This window comes from Mus musculus, chromosome 6 (assembly GCF_000001635.26).
Source record: "Mus musculus strain C57BL/6J chromosome 6, GRCm38.p6 C57BL/6J".
Classification (NCBI taxonomy): domain Eukaryota; kingdom Metazoa; phylum Chordata; class Mammalia; order Rodentia; family Muridae; genus Mus; species Mus musculus.
Genome location: NC_000072.6, coordinates 5,900,947 through 5,913,018, shown reverse-complemented (window position 1 = coordinate 5,913,018; position 12,072 = coordinate 5,900,947). Strand labels below are relative to the sequence as shown.

General features: G+C 40.9%; 1 protein-coding gene across 9 annotated transcripts in view; it reads right to left on the bottom strand.

The window, feature by feature from the left end:
• Dync1i1 (dynein cytoplasmic 1 intermediate chain 1) overlaps positions 1-12,072 on the bottom strand; it is a 302,440-nt gene that overhangs the window by 115,021 nt on the left and 175,347 nt on the right. For all 9 annotated transcript variants that reach the window (XM_006504982.4, NM_001191023.1, NM_010063.4 and 6 more), the window contains one exon: positions 7,825-7,914. In XM_006504982.4, coding sequence (XP_006505045.1) covers positions 7,825-7,914 — 90 coding nt within the window. The remainder of the gene's footprint in view (positions 1-7,824; positions 7,915-12,072) is intronic.

Below are 12,072 nucleotides of genomic sequence, written 5' to 3'. Positions count from 1 at the left end.
CCCTGCTCACCTACCCACTAACTTCCACTTCTTGGCCCTGGCATTCCCCTGCACTGGAAAATAAAGTTTGCTAGACCAAGGGGTCTCTCTTCCCAATGATGGCCGACTAGGCCATCTTCTGCTACATATGCAGCTAGAGACACAAGTTCTGGGGGTACTGATTAGTTCGTATTGTTGTTCCACCTATAGAGTTGCAGACCCCTTCAGCTCTTGGGTACTTTCTCTAGCTCCTATATTGGGGGCCCTGTGTTCCATCCTATAGATGACTGTGAGCATCGACATGCCAAAGGCCTTTGTAGCTATTCCCCCCAAAGGTCTCATATTCACCTACTTGCTATTTTTAAGAAGTAAAAATTATTGTAAGTAAAAATAGATTGGCATGTTTTAAGATATCAGTTCTAAATGTTATTTGCTTTCAAAATGAAGTGGAAAAAAAACTTAAATAAGGCAGAAAAATGCATGAGTAAGATCTTACTAGAGTCTATCCGTGAAATGTGCAGGTGTGTGCTCTGCTCTCTCTCTCCCCTGGGTGACTCCACTTGACCTGGGATGGCTACCCGGGAAACTGACATCGTTAGGGAAGCTATGTCCTTCCTGGTCTGAAGTCACACATGGCTTCTCTGAAACAGCCTACAGTTTCTTTTGTTACTCAGAGTGGTTACTTTATTTTAATTCTATCTGGTTAAGTGGTGGCGCACGCCTTTAAGCCCAGCACTTGGGAGGCAGAGGCAGGTGGATTTCTGAGTTCAAGGACAGCTGGTCTACAGAGTGAGTTCCAGGACAGCCAGGGCCATAGAGAAACCCTGTCTCGAAAAACAAAAAAAACCAAAAAAACAAAAACAAAACAAAACAAAAAAAGGACATGAAGTAACTTTTAGGGTTCCATGGTACCTACAAGACAACTTTTTTGCATAAAATTCTAGGGAAGAGATTAGGAACTCCCAGACTGGGAAAGGTCTATGGGCACACATTTCAGGTGAACCTTTATGGTCTCTAGAAACTCCCCTTCTGCCCCTGAACACATCCAGGGGGCGGTTGAACTATCACTTCTGAAGAAAACACTGGGTATTTAGCTCAGAGAGGAACCAAGTAAGATCGCACGCAGTTAGTGTCCTGGATGAACTAGCTTCCTCTGAGCATCTCCACAATCAGGACCATGCTCTCCCTGGCCACACGATATGGGGAATCTTTTAGATACAGCCAGCTGCTACATAGTATTTTATAGAAGTTTTATTCAACTTGGTTAATGACATTTCAAGGCATTGTTCTAAGAAATCTGAAGGATGAAGAAGCCCTTGTGTAGAATCACAGCAGGGGATTTTCCTCTTCCCTTTGGGCTTCCCCCTTCCTTGCATCAGACCCTTCCACCGAGAGTTTGAAAAGACTCAAGATTCCATTCATAATAGTAAAAAAAAATGAGACTGATTCTGATGGCGCTGATTCATGCTTCAGAAATGCTGCCCGGTTAACAATATGGCAAAATGTGATTTCTCAACTACAGCAGAAGACCTGCGAACACAACCCACTCATCACCTCTGGCAGTCCTGAACAGAATCAGAAACAGTTCTTAGACCTCTAAGGTGCCAGAGCCCTAAAATTGCTGGGTGTATTGACGCTTTCCAAGATTCCCTTCACGCTCGACTGTGAAGTCTTGCCCAGATGCTAGTCTGCAAAATGAGGAAGCTGGTGATGTCTAGATTCAGATTTCAGAAAGGGATTTGGTAGAGACCATTAAATAATGAGGAGAATGCTACCAAACCACCATTTTACCAGCCACTTTCTAGCTCTGACTCTTGCTAATTTGAGCTTAAACTCTGAGCAGTAGTTCAGTTTAAAAATAAAAAGTATATACAACCCCAAAATAGATAAGCATCAAGAATAAGCGATTAAGAACCAATGTATCTGTATTTTCCTAGCCTCCTGGTGAAGCTTGAATTATCTCTTTGATGAGTACAGGAAAGCTACTAAATGCAACCAGGTGAAACAAAGACCAAAGCCATAAAATTCTAGGTCCAATTGGTTTGGTTAATATTGTTAATAAATGAGTTACCCTCACCAAACAAAGCTGGCATGGGCCAAGCAAAATGTCTTTTAAAAAGATTCGGGCTTGGTTCCTGTTCACAGATGACTCAAGACGTGCTTGGAATTAAGCAAAGCAGCAGGAGCTTTCATCCTTCACCCTCCTGCCTTTTACTCTGAATACAAGAAAAAAAAAAAAAAAAACAACAAGAAAATCTACTCTCTGTTTATCTTTTTGAACCACATCTATTTCACCCTGTATCTCCTCTTACGAGTCTATTACCTTGAATAAAAAATACTATCTGTGTAATTTTCCGTAATTTTTTTTCTTTCCTACAGCTTATTGTCACTTTGATCTCAGCTTTCAGGACATACAACCTCTTCTTTGGGAGGAACATAAATGGCTGATCAAAGTGACCTTGCAGAGGCTTGAGTCCAGGTAGGCGAACCAGCCGCCTCTCCAGACAGCATCCTTAACAATGCAATGTTTGGCCCCAAATCAAATTGCTACTGAATCAAAACAAAGGATACACTTTATGCTCAGCTTTGATGTCTAACAGGGATCAAATGACATGATTTGTTTGCACAAAATAATAACATTCACGTGCAGATGAGCGCTTTCAAAAAGTCATAAACAATATTCAACTTACAAATTAAATACAATCCTACCTACTTTTGATTAAAACTGAACTTACAATGCTTACAAAATATTTAAATTGGTGTTGTTACAATAGAAATGAGAGACTAATGGAGTACCTAGTTAAAAGAGGAACCAAGAAATAAAACCTAAGACAGAAAAACAAAGTGTTAGTGAAGTCCTCTATGCTTTAAATACAGAAATGAACAAATCCAGTCAACAGTCTCTTTTCCCCAGATACACTCCCAAGTTCCCCTTGGAATATCTTTCTGCTGCTTCTTCCTGTCTCTTAAGTCCAATGAATTGTATATATCTATATGATATGCATGTATACATACATATACATACACATACACACACATATATTAAAATATGTTCAAGGTAGATGTAAAAAAGATAGAATTAATTTATCATCAAAAGCCACATCAGAGCAAAATGTGGGTATGGATTATTTAATAATTTATTAAATGTCATAACATAAAACATAAAGAATTCCTTTCAGGAGCTGATGGCTCACAATTCTTTATGCATTTAAAGTGTTCTTTGAAAAGAAGAATCTGTGTGAAAAATAGACTACATACATATGACTTACATAGTATCCAAAGAACAAGCCAATCTATAAATGCATTCAGTTACAGTTAGCCTGAATAACATCTATGGAAAAGATGAACCACGCTCATGAATTTATATGAGCTTGTGACATGCAAAATTAAAATCTAGTACAAATTTTATTCAGGATCTGCTTTTTATTACTTAATTATATAGTGTTAATTCTCCTTAGTCTTATGTATGAAATCTTACATTTTTCACACACCCTTTAAGACGGTTCTATCCCACTGGCTCTGTTTTCTTTCTTTTTCTCGTTCTTGACTTTTCTTACAAATATGTATTTAGCTCTTCTTTGTAATTGTTCCATTTACTATATCCTCTTTCTCTTGTTTCTAGGGTTCTTAGAACATTTGCCTCTACAAAGACAAAGTGTCCATAATGAAGCTCACAACTTATACTGAATATTTTAATTTCAGTGTGTGTGTGTGTGTGTGTGTGTGTGTGTGTGTGCAGGCCAGAAGTCAATGTCAGGTGTCTTTCTTAATCACTTTCCATTTTTGAGACAGGAAACCCCAACCTCATCAGTTGTTTAGAAAAGGCCATCTAGCTCCTGGGTCTACCTGTCTCTGCCTCTCCAATGCCTGAATTATTGGCAAGGGGCTGCTGCATCTAGCTTTGCACATGGGTGCTGGGAACACAAACACAGGTCAAGTATGCATCGCATAGAATTTATTGACTAAGCCACCTCCCTAGACCCTTAATCTCATTTTAAGTCTAGATTTATATGTAAAATACCCACTTAATAAATGGCTTGCCTTGTTTTTACAATCCAGCATTACATTGGAATATAAAAACATGGTGTTTAAAAGATGTTTTGCAAGACAATCTAAAAGATAAAAATAAGCATCCCATGCAGCCAGTGAAAACATGAGATGAAATTGGGGCAAATGGCCCTAATGGAAATTTTACAGTACAATCAGTTCATAAACAGCAGCAGGGAACCAATGAAACTAACACAGACAGACTCTGAAGCTAACTTGAGGCTTAACGTTTCGTTTGAATTTACGGGACTGAGAGCTCTAATCCTCCTGTTCTGAATTCCTTAACCTGACACGGACATTTCACATTTCGAGAGTTCCAGAGTTTTGATGCAAACTTAAAAAGCTAACCTGCAATGTTGTATATTCTTTGTGCAAGAAAGTGCACATGACAAAATAGTAAATCAAAACTATTTCCTTTATCCTCAAGGCATCTTGGTGTCAGATGGAGAACTATGTAAAAATCAAACAAATAAAAACCTAGTACATATTGAATTTTCCGTGTCTTACTATATTTTTCTTCATGAAGAAGAAGAAGAAACAGAAGGAGGAGGAAGAGAAAGAAGAGGAGAAAGAGAAGAAGAGGGAAGGGAGGGAGGGAGGGAGGGAGGGAGGGAGGGAGGGAGGGAGGGAGGGAGAGAAGGAGGGAGGGGGGAAGAGAAGGAGGGAGGGGTGGAGAGATAGATAGATTTCCCAAAAATGTGTTCCCTGGTTTGGAGCTGTATGTCAAGTTTTAGCCCAGAGCAAATTTTTATGGCTGAGTACTAAGTCCCCTAAAGGCAGGGTTCCTGCTGGAAGTGCTGACACAGCCCTGCTCCACAGTCCTGTGAATGGCACCACAATTAGATCTGCTACAGATTCTTTTAAAGGTTTGCAAAATACTGTCTTGCTTAAAGGGGTTGGGGTTGGAGGGGGGGGGCAGATAGTTTGATGCTAACACAAACATGCTTTTAACCCATTATGTGCTAATTTGCAGAAACGTCATTAATGGAGAACAAGGCACAGGGTGCTGGGGTGACAGGAAATGTTCTTTCAAGCTCCTTTTTGACTTTTAGTATGGTTTTAATCAACTCCATAAGCATGGGGGAGCAGTTAAAACTGAGGGGTGTTTTTGCTTGGATCTTAAGAAGGAGGGGCTTGACTTTGCCGGGAAGAGGGTCTGGAGGTTGGGGTTGGGGGTGGCATGGCAGTGGTGAGTCCCTGCCAAGGCCTACCAAGAACTTGGAGGCTGGATATCACTGGGCATGTTTTAAGCTGTTTTGCAAAAGGAAACAGAATGTGTTTCAGTAGATCCTGGCTTATTTCTTCCCTGGCTTTACCAGTGATAAAGGCATTCACTTCATTGATTTTTTTTTTTAAATAAGATGTTTTAGGTATAGGTGTAGATGTGAAGTCTTTCCTTATGGAATCTGTTTCGAGCTTCTCAGAAAGACAAGGTAACCCCAGTGCCTTCTATGGATGCAGCTGTTAAGACACTGAATCTTTCTCTTGTTCTCCGTCCTTCCTGGAACCTTACCTCCTTGACGCCTGAAACTGGGCATGGTAATTGCCTTATCGATGGCTCTCCAAAACAGAAGAAAAGAAAAACCAAACTGTTTGAATCTTTTGATTTCAAAGCTATGGGCTATGGCGAATCAGAGCTCAGGGAACTGGGGCACACAAGGCCATAACATCATGTGTAGGGCACAGTTACAGACCCAGTACTGTAAGGCAAGACAACTAATAATAATTTGGCAAACATTTCCACGGTGCTTATTTCATGCCAAGTTGTTCCATACTGGCCCCTTTGAGTCTTACACTAAAAAACAAACTCATGAGGTAGGTATTATCTCTGCTTGCCAGATGAGGAAACTGGAGCCAAAAGAAGGTAAATCAGCCAAGTTAGTCATTATTGATCATGGAGCTAAGGAGTGGCAGAGCCAAGATTTGATCCAAGCACCTTGGCTGCAGACCCCTTACTTTTGCTTCACTACTTTACGCTGGTTTTTCTATAACCTAGTTTGCATAAATATAATCAAGACAAAGCTAAACACACATACAGAACTCAAATATGCCTTACTTAGCAGGAGGCAATTTTTATTTTTTAATCGCTCTCTTTTTAAAATGATTTGCTTATTTTTATTTTATTTGTATGGGTGTTTTGCACGCATGTATGTCTATGCACCACTTGTGTGCCTGGTACCCACAGAGGCCAGAAGAAGGTTCTGGATTTTCGGTAAGTGGAGTTACAGATGGCTGTGAGTTGCTATGTCGGTGCAGATAATCCAACTCAAGTCCTCTGAAAGACCAACAGTGCTCTGAACTAAGTAGACTTCTTTCTAGCCTCAAGACACAATTTTTAAAAGTTAAGAAGTGTCACCACTTCGTAGCTGTACAAGATTCTACTAAGTGTGCATGGGTGCAGTCTGTGGCAGCTAGTCAGACCAAATGGATTTTTCTCATGAGAATGCAAGGAACTGGAGCAAGGCACACTCCTATAAAACTCTCGACTCAAGAACTTGACCCGCACCAAGCCAGATCCAAGGCCATTTTAAAAAATTTCAATATGAACCGAGATGTTCATTAGGTTTATGCTGATCTGCACTTGATAAGACTAATTAGATGTTCAGGAGAATCTTTTAAAGCCTGCTCCCAGTTCTTCAGGGACCACTTGCCATTTTTCAGTAAGAACAATTCAAACTCTGTCTGTCTTAGTAAACAAGCAAGAGAAATTTCTAAAGAAAAGTCATGAACATGGCACTATGGTATAACATGCAGGTTGTAGGTTCAACCTAAGTTTTAGCTCATGCAAGCTTCAACCTATATTTTGGCTAATGTACTCATAAGTTATGTATCCTGGGGCAGTTTTTAAAATCTTTCTCTCTTAGTTCTCTGCCAGTACAATAATGATAATAATAGTACACTCATCCAAAGGACATTTTGATTAGTAGACTGTTTTTTCACCTGCTTGGAGGAGAGGCAAGTATATTGTAAGCCCTTAATCAATGCCAGTTTTTATTTTGTCTTTTTTTCCCTTCTAGTGAGGAGATCTGAATTCAGGGCCTTGCAATTACTATGAAAAAAAATTGTTCTACCATTGAACTAACTCCCCAGTGTTAGTAACTGTTATCACTGAGATATGTGGTTAGTTGTCCTAGCATGTGCAGAGTTGTGGAAGAACCCTTTAGTCAGTAGAATGATGATTGCTGTTACTGTTTCTATGTAGAGCATTTATAAAACTTCAGAACTATTTTTGGTTGTGAGCCTAGCCTTTAACGGCTGAGCCATCTCTCCAGCCCATGGGGAACGCCAGGGCCAAGAAGTGGGAGTGGGTGGGTAGGGGAGTGTGTGGGGGGAGGATATGGGGGACTTTTGGGATAGCATTGGAAATGTAAATGAGGAAAATACCTAATAAAAAATTAAACAAACAAACAAACAAAAACCCTTCAGAACTAATTGATAAAATAATTGCAGCTGCTCCTTTCCTCATGATTATCTTTTCTGCTCTAACATGGCAACTGGCAGTTTGTGCAATGTTATCTCTATGTTTAGTAGTCATTCTATGAAATTGTGACTATCACCTAAGTTGCTTCTACTTTATTCATTTCAGCCACAGCCTAGAAGCAACCAATTCTTGACCTGGAGATTCCAGCATCTGTTTTCAAAGGTAATGTACTGAGTTGTCATACAAAATCTTATACAAAGGGCATGTGAGCTTCAGCTTTCTTTGCTTCTATTGTCTCTTAGTTTGGTAGAAGAAAACAGTACAACCAAGTGGTGACCCAGTGTATCTGCCAACCATACCTCTCTCTGTCTCCTTACCTTCCTTTGTCTCCTGCTTTTTTTCTTGATTCTCCAGTTCAGAATCATGACCAATTTTGGGTTCTACCATCTCCTCATCTTCCTCATCCTCTAGAAAGAAGAAAGAAAAATGCAAAATTTTTTCATCTTAAAAATCAAAGTCTTCGGCTGATGGTGGGAGGTAAAATAAAGTGCAAAGTTCCAGTCGTTTAGGGCAACTTTGAAGTAAATCACTTCACAGAAAATGCCAGACAAATGCTCATGAATACATGAATAAATTATCTTCCACACGGACCTCTTTGAAAGCCTCCTAACCTGCTGGGGAAACTGCACCAAGGGGGCACCTGTTAGGTTCCTCCCCAGACCCTGACCACATGGGATGTCTTGGAATTACCTTCATGACCTCTGAAGCTTCTTTGGAGATGGCCCAGAAACAGGTCTGAAAATGCTTCCACCTGCAGTGCTTTCTGAGCACTGGACACCTGGGGCACACATGACTCATTTCCAATTTCATCTTTGTCAAATCAATTTGGTTTTGACCTACAGGAAAGGGTTAAATACGGGTCTAACCCCAGGTCAAATGCCACTGGCAAGTAAACAAGCCGGGACAGACCCCCAAAGTCAATGCCACTGGTCTGGGAGAAAACAACCTAGACCAACAGCATTTACAAATTCAGAACAGTTCATGAATTCATGTGAATTCAATGAGCTCTCACAAATGGGCCCAGGCAACTTCCACTGGCCAGATGTTAACCGGTGCCCTTTCTGCTCTATGCAAATGTGGGTCTCTCTCCACCTGCTTCCTTTAGGGGAGCATTCAGGACCACTGACTGAAACATAGGAGATTTAGAGAACAAGGTATCACAGGAAAACCTAACTCATAAATACAAATGAGAAAAAGTACCGAAAGCTGTTCTCATGGATTTTTGAATACGGTATTACATTTACTCTAGTAACGTAAGTAGGTAGCTTATTTCGTTGGTTCTAATGGAGTTTAGATAATCCCTCCTTCTCCTCCCTTCTACACGTTCATTTACTAAATTGGTACAGATTCCGTGTAAGATCCCCAGTCCTGTGGTACCACCATGCCAGCAGATGCTAAGGATCACAGACTTTTTAGCAGATGCTAAGCATCAGAGACATTTTCCAAGCATGGAGAAAGTACATTATCAAGGGTAACAGGAGCCAGTGTTCTGGTTTGGGAAGGCTGCCTCCCCACCAAAAAATTTTCACCAGGAAAAGCTACATGGGGTGACCCTTGAGAACTGAGGAACTGAGCTGTGCAAAAGTCTAGAGGAAGTAAGATGAGAGCCACGTCTTTTCTCTCATTCTATGAAGAAAAAGGTCAAGGTGCGCATTCAGTTAGTTTGGTTTCGATAGAGCTGTCTCATCTATACGTTGGCATCTTCACGATCTCAAAACTGGAGGCATTTCATCGAATGACTACATTAGTCATCTCTAAATAGTAGCTCATTTTTGTCTTCCCAGATAGAAGGATTTTGATTTTAAACAATGGTTCTCAGAAGAGTTTAAAAGCCTACTACAATAGAAAGCAATGAAGAGTTTATTAGAAAAATATTATTCTACTAGGTGCTCGGCCAGACAAAGGGCTGTGATCCAATGCTGTAGTCTATGCATAGAAGAACACAGGAAAGTTGCATTCTAATTCCTAAAATAGAAGAAAACTCTTCCCCAGAGAGTGTGCTTTCAATTTGTATTTTTTTAGAAGCACAAAAATGTGTACTGTGTTTACAATATGCAATATGCAAAATACCACAATAAAGAACTTCAGACAACAGAGAGGAAAAACGTAAAGTGCCCACCTCTTTTAAAGTGGTTATGAGCCATTTGTAGGTATTAATTTTTAGTAGCCACAAAATTCCTTGTCTATCAGCCTTTTAAAGACATAAAGTAAGCATTTCAGTGAATTTGTTGAGGAAGGAAAACACAAGCGGCTGGTTTGCTTCTCTGACTCCCGGTGTGGTTGCCTTGCTGAGCAAAGTGAGTTTGTTTCTCTTTAAGACTTGGTTTCCTTTCTGGTGCACTTGGAAGAACTTCTGTTGAGACCGTTTTCAAAACAGCTCAGTAACTCTAAGGAAAAGGATTTATGTAGACCCTCTGCAGACCACTGATGTATGACTTGGGCCTCTCATTCATTCCCAGTTACATTTCTTTGGAGATTTGAAGGGAAAGGAAAAAAATAAAAATAAAAAAAAACCTTTACCACCCCTGTATGGTTTCCTGTAGCTGGATTCACACAAGAAGTTAAAGTGAGTGGAAGAAGTTAGTTACCTGTGTCCTAGGGGCTCTCTTCATACAATGACATCTTTTGGACACAGGATTTCATTTAGCAGCCATGTTTTGCCACCTCCAGTTGCCACAGTCATTCCCCTGGTCAGAAAACTCTTTGTCAACTACTGTCCTCCTTCCTGGAGACTTTGTGAAAGGCGCAGGGGTTATGGTTTTTATACAGCAACAACACGTGACATGCTCAGCACAGGACCGCCTGGCCCGTGTGTGAGCTCTGGAAGAGTTTCCTCTACTAATCCTTGATTCAGATAAGGCCAGGGCAGCCAATTTTCACATTCGGTTGCCTTTACCCAACTTGCCCTTCTAGCCTTAAAGAGCTGGAATATTGGAAAGTGAGTCTAGTGGAAGGTTTATCACTGTTTGGGAATATCTCCTGTCTAGAAGATAGTGCCCTGAGCAACTTTGAAGCCAGAAGGGAGGTGGGATAAAAGCAAGACCTCGGCAGACAGATTAGATAGTCCCAACTCACACTTTGTCGTTGGGAAGTAAAATGAAGGCGACAACTGGGATAAATTTAGAGTCATCAAGATGTTAGAGCATGAATGCCCAACATGCTGGCAAGATTGTACCTGAGGACCTAGGCCTGGATTCCCTTGGTCAATGGCTCTTTTATAGACTGTTCCATCTGTCTCCTGTTAATTCTATAAGCACCAGATTTCCTTCTAATAAATTCCACCAGAGGTGGTGTCAGCCCCAGACTTCCTTCTAGAAAATTCCGCTGGACTTGGTGCCTGCTGCCTGCAACCAGAGCCCCGAGAACACAGGGAGGTCCTCTGTTTTACAAGGTCACTAGGTTGTTGCTTTCCCAGTCCTCCCAGGACCTGTAAAACCTCAGGGTGAGAAGGGCTGAAGGCCTGGCCACAGCTTTTGCTGCTCAGTTGCTGCCTTTCAGGAGAGGGCGATGGTTCCTTCATCTGCCACCTCAGGGAGACAGCTTGTCTGGGTCAGGTGGAAAATGGATGGAGAGAGCAGAGTAGGGCCATGTCACTCCATCCTGGTCTCCAAAGGGCATCCAACTGCTGCCCAAAGTGGGAGGCCCAAATCAATTACCACAGGGCTTTGAATTGAACAGGTCAACGTCTGGAAGATCACTTTATACACCCCTAAGAAAGCTGATTGCTATTTTGCTATTTAAACTGCATTACATCATCCATTCTAATGTGAAAAGTTGTGAATATTGGAGTTCATAAAAGAGTTCGTGGCTCATAAAATTAGCAGAAACTGCTTCCAAAAGGGAAAGAAATGTCAAAGACACCAAGACAGCTCTAATCACTAAGGAGCTATTGATGGCACATGGAGAGGTAGAGAGGGATGCCATTTGAGAGAGGAATGCTATTTGTTTTTACTTTTCAAGATTTTCATTTTTTATTAATGAAATTTGTTCAATTTCATGTATATATATATATACATATATACATATATACATATATATACATATAACATAATAATTACATACTAGTGATTTGCACTTCTACCTCTCATAACTCCTTTCCACTCCTCTCAACTCCCTTTTCCCCTACAAATTTTACCCACATTCCTGCCTATTTCTTTTGGCTTGCGACCCTCTGAGTTGAACCGGGTCCATGTCTTTGGAGATCCACTGGAGTGATGCAGAGCTCAGCAGTGGGTGCCCAACTGAAGAAAAAGACAATGACTCCATATCTTCCAGAGCCTATCAATAGCCAATAGTTCAAGAGTAAGGGGTGGGGACCCATGAGTCCTCTCCTCATCCATCACTGACAGCTGAGCCAGTCCCTCAAAGGCCCAGTAAAAGTAACGGCAGTTGCTGTGAGTTCATGACTGCAATTTTTATGCCATGTCCAAAAGACACCATTTTGTAGTCCTTATCTTCCAACTCTTTCACTATTCCTAGCCCTTCTTCAGCAGTGGTTCCTGAGCCTTAGAGGTAGGGTATAAATGTCTTGCTTAAGGTCAGGTCATCCTATAGCATCTTGAGCA